Source organism: Eublepharis macularius, chromosome 7 (assembly GCF_028583425.1).
Source record: "Eublepharis macularius isolate TG4126 chromosome 7, MPM_Emac_v1.0, whole genome shotgun sequence".
Classification (NCBI taxonomy): domain Eukaryota; kingdom Metazoa; phylum Chordata; class Lepidosauria; order Squamata; family Eublepharidae; genus Eublepharis; species Eublepharis macularius.
In genome coordinates this window covers 38,851,974-38,869,589 of record NC_072796.1, presented here as the reverse complement: position 1 = coordinate 38,869,589, position 17,616 = coordinate 38,851,974, and the positions used below count along the sequence as shown (strand labels likewise).

Below are 17,616 nucleotides of genomic sequence, written 5' to 3'. Positions count from 1 at the left end.
TTGATTCCAGTCTCTGTGGCCCAAACTAGAACTGAAAGTGACCATGGGGTTCATCCCATAGCCCCCGATGCCATTTTAAACGCAGCTGTAGTTCTTTAAAAATTGCCATAGGGTTTCAATCCGGATCGCACGTGCAGCAGCCCAGAAGCTCATCCCTCCCTCCGTGCCTTTTCACACGCCCAAAGAGCCTCCCATTGTTGTTTTGACACCTGAAAAGGCATGGAGAGGGGGACAAGAGCTCCTGAGGCCCCCATACCGTGTGCACGATCCAGATTGGGGGCCTGTGGCAACAACTGCTTTTAAAATAACACTGGTGCCACAGGATGGACCCTGTGGCCTCTGTCACTTGTAGTTTGGCCATTTGAAGTGCCCCTGATAAACAGTGTTTCTGTGCCTTTGAAGGAAAATCCCCACCTCTTCTCCAGACTGTATTTCGAAAACTCAATGTGGCCTGGTTACTTATGCAATTTAAAACTCCCCCAGAATCTACATGTGATTACACCATGAAGTTGGATTCTCTGGCTTCTTCTGGTACAGGCCATGAAATTGATCTGATAACTTGTTTGCCCATCACACACCGCATGTATGTATTTTGTGTACAATAAAGTGGAGGGGAATGTTTTGTACAAATAATTTAATAAAGCTGCTTTTATATTATTTTAGATTTCTGCCAAACGTGTTCCATACCAGGGCCTCTCTCAGCATTTGGTCGTCTCCTCTTTCAGAACACTGCCACAGTGTTAGGAGACAGTTCAGCACCAGGGCTGCGGCTAGCCCAAAAACTATGCTTATCTTTTCTTCCTGAGGCACCCGTGTGATCTGCCTCAGAAGTGGGTCGAAGTAGCTGGTGAAGGGCAGAGGTTATGGAAACAAAAAACACTTCAGTATTTTCTACATCACCACAAGGAAACCTGGGCACAACGCCACTCACCCTGCATGTAGTCCAACTAGATCAGAAACAGCTTAACCTAACTGAACCCGTGCCAAAAATGAGACCAAGGACTGGGTATGTGCTGAATTAAGTTCTAAGAAGATTAAAACTCTCTGGGCTTTCCTTGAAATTGCTCAGATGTTTTGTTTGAAAAGGAACCTCTTAAATTCACCTATTATTCCTGGCTTTTGGTCAGCAGGGTCTAGTTTTTAGCAAGTGCTTAATCCCTGCTGAACTCTGGTACCATGAATACCCTCCCCTCAAGGACAAGCTCTTGATTTCTGCTTGTGAGCAGCAGCACAATAAACAAAGGGGGGGGGGCGGGTTCATGGCACAATGGCATCTCTCAAAATTTCCATTAGGTTCATAAATAAAATCTTCCTCCATTAACAAGAAGAACACTGTAGCAGCATGGACATTTCTAAATACAGATCATTTTATTTATTTATGCTATTTATAGTCCGCCTTTCTCACTGAGATTCAAAGCGGATTACACAGGGTCGGTCAATGCAACCAGCAGCTGGTTCATTCAATAAAGAAAACAATACAGTAAGGATTGCGGAAATTTGAAAACAAGCAGAAATCTGATGCAAAGCTGAAAACAAGAACAAAAGTTAACATATTATACAAAGCGGAACTATCCAGCATGAGCATATTTATAACAACAGATTGTACACAGTACTATAATCTACGGTCCCTATCCCATTCCAGCGCCTATCTCTGAACCATTTCCTCAAGCACAGCCTTATTACCTGAATAATTCAGTTTTGCATAGTTTACGGAAAGCCAGAAAAGTGGGAGCTCTCCTAACCATTCCATAAGGCGGGGGGCAATACAGAGAATGTGGGGGGCAGCTGTTGATTTTGCCCACGGGCAGGATAGCACCTGCAGAAAATCCTGTTCAGATGAGCAAAGCTGTTGTGGCAGGACATAGGAAGAGAGGTGGTCCTGAAGATGTGATGGACCAAGGCCATGAAGGACTTTGTATTGGATAACTAAAAACCTTGAATTGGGACTGGTATGATGGGAAGCCACTGGAGTGGCTGCAGAATGGGAGTGATATGCGTGCTTTGCCTAGCTCCTGATAATAGGGCTGCAGCATCAGGTACTAGCTGTAGTCTTCAAGTCAATTTCAACAAAAAAACCATGTAGAGTGCATTAGAGTAGTCCAGTCTCAATATTACCATTGCATGGATCCAGGTGGCCAGATCAGCCGTGTCAAGGTAGGGGGCCATCTTCCAGACTAGCCTGATTTTGGAGAAGGCATTTTTTTGCAGCTGCATTAACTTGTAGCAATGCTGGATCAAGTATAATCCCTAGGCTTTTAACCAATTCTGCAAGGGTCAAATGAATCCCATCAAAATTGAGGAGCATAATGGTCTTCAATTTTTCCACCTTTCCAACCAGCATCACCTCCATCTTGTCTGGTGTCCCGGAGTGGAGGCACCTCCCAGACTCGGCCCTCCTGGTCCCAAGATCCTCATTCACTGACAGATGAGCTCCTAGTTCTCCTGACTCATTGCAAGTTTCAACCAGGAAGATGACCTGCAGCTGCAAATGAATTGTGGGCATCTGGTCAGACCATACCTGCTTACTTCAGGAGCAACTGCCCCAGCATGAGGCAACCATGCGGCCAGGTCACGAGGTAGCCTTGTGGCCAGGGCACAAGCCTTCCACATGCAGAGGAGGACTTGCCACAAAGCTGACCCCAGCACTGCCTCCCAGGGAGGTAAGGGAGCAGATGACTCTCACTCAGGGTACTGCCCCATCCATGAGCCAGGCAGGGACAGGTTTCTTCCCAGCCTCTAACTCCATGGTATATGTGAAAGCCAAGGAAGGAGGCTGGCCAGGCTGAGGGCAGAGTTTCCGCCTAATAAAGCTCCAGCCCTGGCTCTCAGATTGGCCCCAGACACTAAAGGAAGGACTGGGGAGATAGGGATGGGAATAAACAAGGGTTCCAAGAGTCAGGCTGGGGAGGAGAACGGAGGAACTGTCGACGGGCAACAGAGAGAGTGTGTGTGAATGTGAGAGAGAAGCCCTCCAGAAGCAGAGTGGGCAGAAACAGGAGGATGCAACCCAGTCCTACTCTGCCGTTTCTGAGGTCTGAGGGAGCCCTCAAGGGAAAGGCCAGGATGGTGGATTGTCAGGGAGAGAATCCTGTGCACCCTTTGGGGCCACATTTGAATTCAGTTTAAATTTGTTCACCTTCAGCCGTTTCACCATACAGTGGCTTAAGACCTCTTCTACATCAACAGGGGATCTGGTTAGCAAGCTGGGTATGATCTACGCATTGATAACATAGCTATGAATTTCTTCTAAGGCATTGAATAACATAGGAAATAAAATGGCACCTTGAGGAACCCTGCAAGATAATTCCCACTTTGTAGATAGATGGTCTCCAACAGCAACCCTCTGAGTCTATTCCATGAGGAACAATTTCAACAAGTCCAGTGCACATCCCTTGATACTCACTTTTGCTTCCAAATGCCTCAACAAGCTAGCACGATCTACTGTATCAGAGTCTGCAGTTAAATCCAGATGGGACAACAAGAAAACACACCTTTGTTTACATTCAGATGCAGGTCATCAACTAAAGGTACCAGAGCCATCTCTGTCCCATACCCTGATCTGAAACCAAACTGAAAAGGGCCCAGACTAGAGCAGAAGAGTTATCCAAGAATTTCCAGAGTTGGTCCACTAGTACTCTCTCAATCACTTTGCCTAGAAAGGGCAGATTAGAGACTGGGTGATAATTGGCCATATCATTTTTGTTTGGGGTATTTTCTTGTTTATTAGTTGGTGGATAACCATCTCTTTTGAATGGTCAAGGCAAAACATCTTTAGTGACTGATTTATGATAGACAAGGGTTCATTTATGTGGATGTCAGCAGCCAAGATGGGCAAAGAACCAGTGCACAGGCAGTGGCTTTTACAGATACCAGGATCTTGTCAATATCCATCACTGTAACTGGGTCAAAATGGTCCATAAGTGGACCAGATGGTGTGTTAAGGAGTGGTATTTCTTCTGCATTGCCTAAAAGTTACAGCTGCCATCTAGATCAGTGCACATTACAAAAATGCCTCAGCTAATTGTCTGTTCTTGAGATGGTAAAGATGCAGTGTTTCTTGCCGCTGTCACCACTTCACAGGTCTTCCAGCGTGTAGCATGCTCTATCTGATTCAGCATGCGTTTCCCACCAGCGTCTTTCTAGACATCTTCCAGCTCTCTTTAGGTCACCCCAAGACCTGGCTTGTGCCTCAAGAGCAGGAGAGGTAGATGAGGAGCAATCTGTCAATGGCTTCAAGGAGCTTCTTGTTCCAAGTTCTCACCAGAGCCTCAACAGAGAAAGAGTTGGCAACTCTAAATTCATCAAGCCTCTTCAAAAAGATGAGACTTTCCTCACAAGTTCTATGTTCAAAAATTCAAAGATAAAATTTATTGATCCAATCACTTTTGAACTCCCCAAGTGCTGTAATATTTCAATTCAGTACCAATAAATAGCCTGAAATTGTTTGAAACAATGCACCATTCTAGCACCCTCTATTGTCTCACCCTGCAAATGCTACAGTAGTGGTTGAGAGTGCTATCGAGTCCTTGCCAACTTATGGCTCCCCCTGCCGGGGTTTTCAAGACAAGGCGTCTGAGGTGGGAGTCTTCAATCTTACAGTTCTATCTAGCTAAAAAAAAATGGACTTCAGAGGGTTGGTTGGGCTTCCAGCTTTAATTCCCCCCCCCCTCTTTCAGTTCTTTCTTTCTTGACACTTTCGACTTCTACACGTTTCCCAGTTTGGTGCTTTGGCCACGGTTGAACTTTAGAAACTGTAGGGTTGAAAAGGGAAGAAAAGCTATTGGACAGAACTCGTCTTGACAAAAAGTACTAAATGCTGTAAAAACAAATGGCAGGGACTAGAATCCAGGTCTCTCACTAGCATTCCCACTAGACGGAATTGAATTAATCACATTTCTAGTTTATTTTACTTGGGAGAAATGCTACAAAAGGAGCAATCTGAGCTCAGCTGTCCATGTGGAGCTACTGGGACTCAGCTTGACTTGTTCCTGGCTACCTATAGCCATCAGGGGCAACAGCCCAAAGTTAACTTTACAGGGTTAGTCCACCCCTGACTTTACTGTTACATGTCATATATATGATATCTAAATGATGAATTATATAGTGTGCATGCAATCCCGGCCAAGCCAGGCAAATTCATGCTTTGCTATTTGTTGCAGCCTGCCAGGATCTTGCTAAACTACTTGGTTCTGGAAGCTACGTAAAGAACGAGATTGAAAGAGAACAATTCAAAGCAGATCTACTTCGAACCCGACTTGGGTCTATTCAATGGGACTTTCTCCTAGGAAAGGATTTGTAGGACAGCATTTGCTAATCCAGCTTCTTTTGGTCTGTAATTAGAGTTGCCAGAAAGTTTGGAGAAAAACATCCTGCCCCTTTAACAGAGGCTTAATGTGTGGAAATAGGCAGCAGAAGCTTTTCATGGCAGGGAGGTAAAGACCATCATCTGGTAAATATTATCCCATTAAGCCTCTCTTAAAGGGACAGGCCATTCTTCCTCCAAGCAGTTGGCTACCCTAGGTAAAACATGAGTAGCATGACACATGCAAACTACAGGTAAAAAGTAAGGCAGGCCTGTAAAGAGACACATTAAAAATCTTAAAATGTTAAGCAGGAAGAAACAATCCCTTTCCCACGCTGCCTGTGAGATCGGAGTGCCACAGTGTGGTTACTTTTATCTGCCAGAGCTCCACTGAGTTGTTTCTTTTTCAACAGCTCTACTCAGAATCCTACTCAGGTCTCAAATGTTCTTAGGATTGCATGAAGAGAGAACGTCACACGTTCAATTTTCCAGTCACTTAGCACAGGCTGATGATCCTTCACAGAGACATTCAGAGTTAAGATTTTTGGTTGGGTTTCCACTTAAGATTGATGCATAGCATGATTAATTCTGACAGATTGACCCAAAAGCTTTGTATTTCCTCTTATTTCCTAACTGCAATTTGAACAGCTTCTAGGCTTGTTCTACCCCTTATACAGGCCTTCCCCAAGACATTAAAAAGTTCGGCCAAACAATGAGAATTAAATGAAAACGTTTTCAGACAGCACAAAAAGCAAGAATATCTCAAACTGCCATAGCAGACATTTGTGCTTCTCTGAAGGTGTCAGAGGAATAACAAATCCCAAAGCATTGTATGACAGAATTAAGACACTATAACCACCAATGACAGCTTGCAAGCTAAACACAAGTTCTCCTGTCTTATGCATTCAACAGAGTGGCAGCAATAAATCCAGGTAGCTAGAAGTTTTTAAATGTCTAGCTTTGCCTGGATTGCTTTTTCTTGCTTAGAATCCTTTCTGCTTTCCTTTCATATGCCAAGCCTCCATACTTGTAAACTGGGTAAAGGGGTATTGTTTTTTCCACAGCATACCAGTTTTGCTAGTGCTTAGGCCTACAGAATCTGAAATATACATTTTCAAAAACTGCAAAAAAACCTGAATAGCCATGTAATATCAATCATTAATACTTCACAAAGAGATGGACTTGAATCCCAAACTGCAGTTTTGACAGTACAATTTTCCATTGACAGAATACTGGGCTTTTTAGAAATGAAGATGATTTTTACCAATTCTCCCCTCCAACTGCAGGTTCCCACACTGTTTCTGGGAGTCTAGAAACCTAAAGGGGTACAGAAGGCTGGAGGGGGAAGAGAAATTGTCTTCTTCTAGCATGACTTGGCTCATGCTGCTTAGGATCAAAGCTGGTATCTTCGAGTTGTCCTTCAGCAGGACAGTTCCCAACAGCCCAGAGCAAAAAATTCTTGTTGCTTTAATAAAGGCTTAGCCTTAGCAGGATGTTACTGGGTCTCCCCGATCTTAGTCTCTAACCAATATACCACCCTGCTTCTGAAATGGCTGAAAGAGGCAGCAGTGTAGCGGGTCCATCTAAGGGACGAGTTGAAGACTTTTGCCAGCTTAAGCCCATTCTGGTTTTGCATCAGCATCTCCCCAGCCTTAGATTAACTCCCACTATATCACCAAGGTTACAAATAGGCCTGGAGAAAAGTGTTCTTAGTATAGCGTTAATGTGTGCAAATGGGAAGCTGCTTTTCATGACATGGAGGTAATCAACATTAGGTAAAGGTAGTCCCCTGCGCAAGCACCGAGTCATTACTGACCCATGGGGGGGACGTCGCATCACGATGTTTTCTTGGCAGACTTTTTACGGGGTGGTTTTGTCATTGCCTTCCCCAGTCATCTACATCTAACACCAGGAAACTGGGTACTCATTTTACTGACCTTGGAAGGATGGAAGGCTGAGTCAGCCTTGAGTCGGGGAACATTACCTGATAAATAACATCCCATTAAGCCTTTTTTAAAGGGACAGGTCTTTTTTCTTCAGGAAGCTATTTTTTATGTACGTATTTACAATCTACCTTTCTGAGACTCGAGACAGATTACACAACATAAGTCGATGTAATCAACAGGATGGGACATCCAATAAGCAATATAAATGACATAAATAAAATAAACAAATAAAAATAAGTAATAGGATTAGAATTGCCGAAATCTGAAACCAAGCAGAAATCTGAGATAAAGCTGAAACAAAGACTATTAATATGATATGTTAAATGATGCAGAAACTATAGTAGGAAAAATATACAACAGATAGCATGTATGTACTATACTCAGTGGCACAGTCTACATCCCCCCCCCTTAACGTAGCTTTCTGAACCATTTGTTACAGTATAGCCCTTTTACCTGTGTAAGAATGCCCTCCTGAATAAATCAATTTTGCAGTTTGAGAAATGCCTTCATGACTTTGTCAGGAAGTCATTCCATAAGGTGGGGGCCACAACAGAGAAAGCATGTATATGGGCAGTTGTTGATCTTGCCCATTTGCAATATGGCAGAAGACCCTGCTCGAAAGAGAAAAGCTGTCACGGTGGAGCATAGGAGGAGAGGCGGTCCCAGAGATATGATATTCCAAGGCCATCAAGTGCTCTGCATGTGATATAACCTTATACACCACAGGCTCTCTACAGATTGCTAAGCAAATTTTGAGCTGTAAGTTGCTACAAATTTTTAATGCTGTTTTTTCCACACCATGCACCATTGGTTCTTAGGTCTTGCTATGGACTCTCTTTAAATAAACCACACAAGAGGGTTTTTTTTTATAATGTGCTTTTAATACTGCAAGAAAAAGAATATATTAATTGAATATTTTCTTCATTCTTTTATTTTTTTAAAAAAGACATGGATACATGATCAAGGACTGTATTATAATATCATACAATACATTAGGAAAAAAGCTGCTTTGCAAAGAAGAATACAGGCGTGTACTAAACTAATCAAAATGTTTTGGACTTCCACATAATATTGACAGCCAGAATTATATCTCCATATATTAAGCAAAAAGCATTCTTGTAAGAAAAACATTCTCATGTTCTACAGAAAAGGGTTCACAGATGAAGGCTTGTATCAAATTCAAATGTGGACAGCCTCCTTCGTAACTATTCTGGGCATCTGCCTTGTGCTGTAGCTGAGAGGTCATCCAGAACCTAGCCAGACAGATCTCGATCCCTCCTCTTCTCACCAGCTTTGTCTCATCTGCCTTTATAAATCCACTCCTGGTGTCTTGGCTGTGCTAAGTTGCCACAGTAAGAGCCAAGCTACAAATGACGCCTTACACAGGTTGGACAGTTGTCAGCTTCCCTCAAGTTTTGATGGGAAATGTAGGCATCCTGGTTTTACAGCTCGGCTCTCCATTACAGCTGCAAGACCAGGACGCCTACATTTCCCATCAAAACTTGAGGGAAGCTGACCAGTGTACAACCTGTGCCAGGCGTCACTTGTAGCTTGGCTCTGAGTTCACATCATCATAGGGGTTAAAGAGTCCTTCTCATATAATTCTAGGGTTGCCAAGAGCCTAGAGGAAAAAAAGATCTATCCTTTTAATGGAGGCTAAATGTGTGGAAATGGTCAAGTGAAGCTTCTTATGGCATGGAGGTGAAAAACATCACCTGGTAAATAACATCCCATAAAGACTCTATTAAGGAAACAGGACATATTTTTCCCCTCCAGGTTGTTGGCAGCCCTACTTAAAGCACTGGAACCAGGAGCAGGAGTGGTCAGGAAACCCACAGAGGGATCCTGTGCTCTGCCACTTCCCTGATGACAGAGCAGATAAAACCAGCAATTATTCCATTTACACAGACTCAAATTTATTTTGTTTCTAATTAAGCAAATGACTTGCCTCAATCTTTCCAATTATGCATAATGGGAGCATCTACTGGTGCATTTTCATGGACAGAAGGATTTCTGTCTCATCTCTACAGCATGACGTTCTTGCCCCTTTCCACTGTAGCTCAAAATGCTCCCTGAAATACTGTTCAAGGGGCCCTCTGTTCCCCAGCAGTAGCATTCCCTGGAGGGAATCAGTGGAAGGAACTTCCATGCATGGAAATGCGCCTGGGGATCCAAGATATTATATTTTCGTTGGGGGAAGAGGAAGGGGGGGGCGGATGCTCTCAGAGGTACCAAAATTAATTTCTATACCAAAGTCTATACTACAAATAGCTGACGCTCCTACAATATTGAAAAAATATTCTTGCATAAGAGACTCTCAGTTCCTCCCACTATTTGTTTTTAAATTAGGCCATTAAAGTTTGGTTGGTGCTCTCTCTCAGTCTCTGGCATAGTACATTCAGTCTGGTGCACAGTCTTTTTATCTGCATCTCAAGTCTCACGGCTCGTTCACTCATCCCTCGTGTGGTTTTTCATACATCTTCAGTCCCAGCCTCCCAACCATCAGCAAGCTTTAAAGAAAAAGGGCATCAGTTCATGGCCTTACCAGGAAAGTACAAAGCAACCTCCTACATATCAACTGCATTCAAACGTCACAAGCAAATCTCAGTTCATGTGTGTCAGGAATGAGTCACAAACTCCTCAGGCTCACATACATCCTCTCCTCACTGTCCTCTCTCACGTACAATATAGAGGCTGAACAAACAAATCTGGCTTGACAGACCAATCTGGTACAGCGACAACTTATGGTTTGTTCTGTTGGCTACAAACCAGGATTCAACCAATTTAGAATTGGTTGGTGAGCAACTGAACAAAACATAATGAGCTTTTGTGAGCCACAGCTCTCTTCTTCAGATAGTGAGCTGTGGCTCATGAAAGCTCATACCCTACCACCAATTTTGTTAGTCTTATAGGTGCTATTGGACTCTTACTCTTTTCTACTGCTACAGACAGTCTAACACGGCTACCCATCTTGATCTAAAACAATTTTGACATTTCTTCCAAATCAGGTGTCATGACAGGCTTGGATCCTAACCTTCCATTCTAAAGGTACTTCCATTCACAAATAAGGGAGAGGGCAAACTTTTGCCAGACCTCCCCCCCCAGCCATGTCAACACCCATAGTATTCCTGGGTGCCCACTGTTTCATGCAGGCACAATTTCAGGTTTCACAGAAGACTAAACTGAGATGATTGAGGCAGAAAACTTGCTAATAGTAGGATCGAAGCCACAATCGTCACACTTCCCAAGCCACAAAGCAAACTGAATAACCTTTGGTCAGCCACTCAGCCTCACAGATAATTGTGAGGATGAAATGAGGAGGGAAAGGGGAAAAGTAAAAGTACACATGAGCCCAAGGATTCCTGGCTCATTCCAATCACAAACAAAATGGTCACATACCATCTCTGTTAGTTCAGATGACCCATACCACAATAAATACTTGCCTCACACTTCAACAGTGCTAAAACACTCCATGTCCTCCTCTGTCCCACTGACTAAGCCACCTTGTATTGTGCAAGAATATGACTATGGGCTGATCCTACAAAGCAGCTGAGTGGCTGAAGATTCAAACGGGGCGGGGAGTTATGCTAGGAAACAGTTTTTTCATGAGCAAAGATGCTAAAGAGGAAAGGAGAACATTTTGGGAGGTGGCCCTGGCACCTCAGACTTCAAAGACAAAGGAATGAGCAAAGCAAACCTAATATTATTTAATACAAAATCTCATATACTACAAGATCACTAATCCAAACGTTATTCATATAAATGATCAAAATGCAATTTTCAAAAAGCAAAATTGTAACTGTCTATATAGAAGCCTCATTTACTCCCAAGTAGGTGGTGCCTAGGGTTTCACCTGAAAATATGAGAAGCACAAAACATGCAACATAATACCTGACACCAGCAATCAATCCTGCAGGCATGAATTTTCCTGAGTTGTAGAACCGCATGCCCATAATGCCAGCTAAAGTTCCAGAAGTAACTAGTTGAAAGATAAAAGCCAAGACAGGATTAGCTGCCGGGTGTTTTGAGAGAATGGAAATTGCAGAGAAGATTACTATCAAATATGAAGATTACTATTTTCCTGAAAGAAAGAAAGAAAGAAAGAAAGAAAGAAAGAAAGAAAGAAAGAAAGAAAGAAAGAAAGAAAGAAAGAAAGAAAGAAAGAAAGAAAGAAAGGAAGGAAGGAAGGAAGGAAGGAAGGAAGGAAGGAAGGAAGGAAGGAAGGAAGGAAGGAAGGAAGGAAGGAAGGAAGGAAGGAAGGAGGGGTCAGAAATGCGACCCCTGTGAACATTTCAAATCACTTAACAATCTTTTTCAACTGAACTATTCTTTAAAATGTTTTAACCCATCTTTTAAAAAATTATGTGTATGAAAGACAAATTCTAAAAAGTTTCTTTCTGAAAAACACCATCCTAACTACAGCTTTCATACAATTTCACTTCTATTTTGCATCTAACTTCTGAGAAAACTGAAGGCATCACGCTTGGAAGAGTTATTGGGATACCATCAGGAATCTGAATTCAACTTCTAGAACACATTCTTAGGCCTGTCTAAATAGCAGCTTCTTACATTTCTTTCTTTCTTTCTCTCTCTCTCTCTCTGATAGTGTATAAATGAGAACATGGGAAACATCCTAGGGCAGGGGGCCCCAACCTTTTTGAGCCTTTGGTCACCTTTGGAATTCTGACACACTGAGGTGAGCATAAGCACAAAATGTCAGAGAGTGATGTTATGTATAACTCTAACGGTTATACCATAAGGGCAAAATCCCCAATGGTCCTGCCCACTTTCTAAAAACACTTGGTGGTGCCAGGATAAGTGTCAATAGGCACCATAATGCCCACAGGCACCATGTTAGGGACCCTTATACTAGGGAAAGCACCCACCCAAAATAAGCTGACATTCGCTGAGGAGAGTAAATTTAGTGTTGCATTCTCTAGTTCCTCACAACTCACTGCCCGCTGTGTGAAGCAGTGAGCAACACACACAAGCCTGGATTGCAAGAGGCCGCAGAGGCCCCAAACATATTTCTAATCTGAAGGGTAACACCAGCCTGGCCTTCTTGCTTGGAATCCTGACTAATTTTTATAAATAGAGGCACAAAGCCTCTCACACCCAAGTCAGGTTAGCTGTCCATGTTACAACTGTTTTTAATATCGCATAGTAAAAATCCAACAGCCACTCATTTGTTGTGCGGACTCCAGAACTCTTCCCTCAATAAGAGCTTCCATTTGAGGACATATGAGGTGCACCTGATATTTATTAATTGTATGCCACCTTTCTGACTAATCAAGGCCACCAAGGAGGCTAACAGTTAAAACAAATATAAACAATAGAGGCATTCAAAACATAGTAATAAGATTCTTATCTGTTCCATGCATGCACATTTTCAAGGCACACTTACTCAGGGATATCCAAATTTTCTTTGGGTCTTGAGAGAGTTGGTAAGCACCTAGTCCAGCTAACCCACCAAAGAGAAGTCCTGCAGCTAAAGATGGAACACTGCCTTGAATAAACAAAATATTTATTAAACAGAAGGCATACACTGGATAGATGCACTGAATTAACAGACAACATGTTCATAGACAAACTGATGACAAAGCTTTAATTGTGGCTTTTAAGATTTCAGTGTATTTCACTATAGGATACTTGCTCTCTGTGACTTTTTAATTTTGCCACCATACCCAATTTAAAGCTCTAATAAATGAGGGGTAAAATTATCAATTGCTTTGGTGTCTTTTAAGTCTTCAGTATCTTATTAGTGTAGAGAATAATCCTGCACTACATTAGGAAGGTGGCCTCAGAAAACTGCTTCTAGTCCCATTATCAGTTTATACACAGAGAGGTTACCTGCACATTGAACTTAGAAAGCATTGTCACCTTTGGTTACTGTGCAATGGTCCCATTAAGTAGGCTTAAGGGGGCACTCAATTATCTGCAGCTACTGCTGCCTATTCCATCTGCAGGTCAAACTTAACAGGACTGGAAGCATCGGGCATAGTTAAAGGTACCGAATGCTGACTACTTAGCCCCATATTCCTGCTACACCATAGGACTGATGCAAAACTATTGGTCATTTTCATAATAAATGCTCTACATAATGACCTTGTAAGTAAATGCCAGTACTAGGATTCAAAGGAGCAAGTTCCTTTCTTCTTGAAAGGCCTTGAAATCCTGTTTCCCTCCCTTTCTATTGTTCTGCTTGTACTCTAATCATAGGCAAGTGCCAGATAGAGAAGTTCAGATGAAGGACACAATAAACTCCAAACTGTCCTCTTGGGTGTATCTCCTCCACTACCAAACAGGATCCTTCTTGACACTTATTCTCAAGGGACAAGTGTCCAGCCAGCATTTTCCCTTCCTAAAGTGCTTCAAGAGGCTCACATGGGAGCCCCCACAACATGAAAGTGTTATTGTAAATCTATATACAGATTTTCCTTTGAGGTTAATGGGACTCCTACATGCAAGGTCAGAGAAGTATGTGTGCTTTAAAATGTTTTCCCCCCTTGCAATATTTTGATCTCCATCACTGCTAATGCCAGTTCTTTTCATGCTAAATTATTCATTTGTAGAAAGAGGAAAAAATCTTATTGGGTGGGAAAATGCAGTTATTTTTCTCCACAAACATAAACAAAAGCATTACTAGATGTATGGATCTAGTGTGTGGGAATTTTTAGCAGACTGAAAAGTATTTCATGTGTGACAGGCAGGGTTGCCATCCCCCAGGTGGGGCCTGGAATTCTCCTAGAATTACAGCTGATCTCCCTACTAGAGAGAACAGGTTCCAGGTAGGAAATGACATCTTCAGAGGGAAGACTCTACAAAATCACATCTCCACTGAGCTCTCTCATTTCACCAGAATGCAATCCCGAATCTCCAGAAATTTCTCAAGCCAGAGTTGGCAACCCTAGGATATATACAGGTAGTTCTCTCAATCAGTGTTAATAGAGGAAGGTTGCTTCATTACAGTCTTGGAAACAGTATGGCTGCAGCTGTATCTGCAGATTCGCCAAGTTACATGCCAGGTTCTCTGTGCGAGCTGTCATCCCTGACCCCTGGGGCACATCTGCACAGAGACCCTAATGTGTGATCCAGCAGCTCCACATTGTCGGAAAGATAGGGACTAGCAATGTTATTTACACTAGACCAAAAGCAGGGTGTAGCAACCAAATATCAGTACGCAGGAACCGATAGTAACTTGTAAGTTTATCATGTTAAAGCACATCTTCAAATGGAAGACAGTCCATTCGTTGTGACAGTGAATCAGCATCTTACAGCAAGAAGTAATAAAGGCAGTTTATATCTATATACATATTGACAGTTATTTTCTTTTTTACAAGAAAGGTTTCCATTTCAGTCCTCATTAAAAAGAGAGACAGAGGGGAGAAAAAAGATGATTAATCAGTAGCATACCTGCTTTCGCATAGCCAATTATTCCACCAGAGGCCACCAAAACTGCATAGCTATAGCCAATCCAGTCCACTGCCATTCTTGAATATAAACAAGATATTCCTAATTACAATTTTTTAATAATCAAAAATTGCTGATACAACATCCCCTTGGTTGAAAACCAAGGCTGTATTCCTAAAAGTATTTCCCTGAGAGTTAGCCCCACTAAATAACATCGTACTTATATGTGAGTAGATGTGTTTAGGATTGCTCCAGCTCCTGGGCTAAATTATACAGGACAACCCCTATAGTTTCTATGATGCCCCCTTTTACAACTCATATCCCCTGGTTGCCTAAGGGCAGTTTTTACTCACTGCGTAGGCCAGGCAGCTATTTACAAGCCAGCATATTCTTGTTCGTTTTGAGTTCTCTTTTAGCTTATTTTGACTGTGCTCAACAAAATTGTCACATCTGATTTTTGTCACATTTGATGTTTTGAAGCTAACATCTACTTTAAACAGAAAGCTTAGCTTAGCCTCAGATTGACTGATGAGTTTTGTGTACATATATGTTATTTTGTCACTTTCCATTATATACCTATGAGGAAAATAGTAAGCATCTCCCAGGAAGAAGTGTACTTCTTTTTCAGCATTCAACTTATTACATGTTTTATTGAAGTACCTCGGGGAGAAACAGATGAAAGTAAAAACAAGCAGACATCATTCTTCAGAACTACCCTTGAACAAGTCAGCAATCTCTCTCACAGGGCTGTTGTGAAAATAAAACACTACGAGCTCCTGAAGAAAGGATGCAACATAAAATGAAATAAACACACTCTTTAACTTCAAACCAAACTGTAAAAAGAGCCAAATGCTTATTTTATACAATAAATAGCATCATGACAGGAATTATAATCCCAGGGGGGCAACTATGCTAGTCTGTAACCGCAAAATAATACAGGAGTCCAGCGGCACCTTAACGACTAACAAAATATAGCGCAACGCAAGCGTTCACAAGTTAGAGCTTTTTCCATCAAACACGCCGCAGTAATTTTTATTTAATCTTTAAGGTGCTGCTGGACTCCTGTTCTATCCATTCATTAAATGAATTGCACAGTTGTTATTCAGGGTGATCCAAACGTTTTCATTCATCAGCCATGCAATAGGATTGATCTCTCTTTCAAAAAAAATTCCTCTTGGGAGATTAAAAACAAAACTGAACATCCAGGATAAGGAGCAGTTCTGTGTAACTCAAAAGTTCACATACCACACTGCAAGCACATGTTGGTGAGATGAACTCGGCCAGATTCTAAAAAGACCTCATTCAAGTATTTTACTAACCCTGTGAATGCTTCCTTGTGCACGGAGAAAACGGCTACTTAAACAGTAGCGGTCCCGCAGCACTACCAATCCCTCTCTCCTTTATGGCTAAACTTTATATCCGTGCACCAAACATCCAATGCAGAGTTTGCTCGCTGGGCAGCATCATGTGCAGTCTATGTTTTCAGATATTTTTGAGAAAGGGGGAAAAAAGGGTTACGGAAATGGCCTTTCAGCAACGGGCAGGCTTCTCCCGTTATGCAATTACTTACTCTGCACCAGCCAGTGGAACGTTCGCGGCGCACAGAGAACGACGCCGCTAAGCCCGGCCTTCCAATAGCGAAGCCTCCCGAACGTGGAGGAAGAACTACAAAGGGACTCCGTCACGTGACAAAGGAAGCTCTGGCATGTTGCGATACCGCGGCGGAGCAACGCATTGCCCAGAGTTTTCTAGAAGAGGTGACGTCAAACTTTAGAATAAATTTTCCTGGAAGTTTTCACGAGCCCCAAACCATTTAAATCCCCAAACCGTAAGATTTTTAGACATCTCGCTTAAAAATATCACCCTTTTTTTTCGATTCTGAGAAGTTTTAAAAGAGGTGTTTTTTAATGCCGTTTTGCTTTGCAATTTTATAATCTAGGGGTCAGCGACCGTTCATAATTCAAAAAGATCCAAAATTCTGAGCAAGCAATCAACAAACAGCTATGTAATTTGTTCGCCTAGTTGTAACTATGAAACAAAACAGTACTGATGATTGACACATCGACTAATCTATAAAGTTTCTCATATCCAAACACCGGTTGTTGCAAGCCTTTCATTAGGAAGCGACGCAATAAAGAATGAATATACACAACTTTAGTGCACCTGCATACATTTGTGCATGGTTTGCTCTTGCATTACCAGCAGCGATCTATATTGGTTCCCATCCTGTAAACCAGCGGTCCCCAACCTTTTTGGTACAAGGGACCAGTTTTGTGGAAGACAATTTTTCCACAGACCAGGGGCGGGGCGGGGGGCGGGGGTGAGGAATGGATTCGGGATGATACAATTGTGCACTTTATTTCTATTATTACACTATAATATATAATGAAATAATTATACAACTCACCACAATGCAGAATCAGTGGGAGCCCTGAGCTTGTTTTCCTGCAACTAGATGCCCACCACTCACCTCCTATGCGGCCTGGTTGCTAACAGGCCACGGACCGGTACCAGTCCGCAGCCCGGAGGTTGGGACCCCTGCTGTAAACTATCTCTAAGAAGCCCTCTGGTCCCACAAAAATCATTTCCTGAATTTTCCTTCACACCCAGATTCTTCGCTAGCATCTCTTGCCTAATATAAACCTTAACTCGCACATTTCATTTTCGTTTTTTAAACAGCCACGTTTGGCTCTAGAGACATACATTGCTGCAGCAGGCCCTTACTAGACTTTCGCCATTGTTACATGTCCAGAAAGTTACAAACTAGTTATCTCTAGATCCAGATTTTGGACCTGGCTTCAGGGATGGATAAGACAGGCTGCATTCAATAGCTGTTTGGTCTGTATTGTATTGTTAAGGGAAACTCCAACAAGATAATTATGGAAAAAGTAAGACTTGTAAGTTTATTATTAAAAACATTCAGTTGCTGCTGGAGTTCCTTCCTTTGTGAGGGTGAAC

General features: G+C 42.3%; 1 protein-coding gene across 2 annotated transcripts; it reads right to left on the bottom strand.

Moving 5' to 3' along the window:
* Positions 1-8,125: 8,125 nt before the first annotated feature.
* Positions 8,126-16,325, bottom strand: LOC129333001 (transmembrane protein 14C-like). Of its 2 annotated transcripts, none has more exons than XM_054984285.1 (5): positions 16,229-16,325; positions 14,662-14,738; positions 12,653-12,754; positions 11,140-11,227; positions 8,126-9,758 (listed from the first exon to the last, which is right to left on the bottom strand). In XM_054984285.1, the coding sequence occupies exons 2-5, from the start codon at positions 14,735-14,737 to the stop codon at positions 9,701-9,703; spliced, it is 324 nt and encodes a 107-aa protein (XP_054840260.1). In that variant the 5' UTR covers position 14,738; positions 16,229-16,325; the 3' UTR covers positions 8,126-9,700. The 2 variants fall into 2 exon arrangements, with proteins under 2 accessions (XP_054840260.1, XP_054840261.1); XM_054984286.1 differs by lacking the exon at positions 16,229-16,325 and adding an exon at positions 15,978-16,196.
* Between the last annotated feature and the right edge of the window lie 1,291 nt (positions 16,326-17,616).

Excerpts from the sequence above, each read along its gene's own strand:
- LOC129333001 (XM_054984285.1), bottom strand. The coding sequence starts at position 14,737 with ATGGCAGTGGACTGGATTGGCTATAGCTATGCAGTTTTGGTGGCCTCT. Across the intron at positions 12,755-14,661 it reads AATTGGCTATGCGAAAGCAG|GCAGTGTTCCATCTTTAGCT; the intron begins GTATGCTACTGA and ends TGTTTATTCAAG. Across the intron at positions 9,759-11,139 it reads GGATTGATTGCTGGTGTCAG|CTTGCTGATGGTTGGGAGGC; the intron begins GTATTATGTTGC and ends TTTTCTTTAAAG.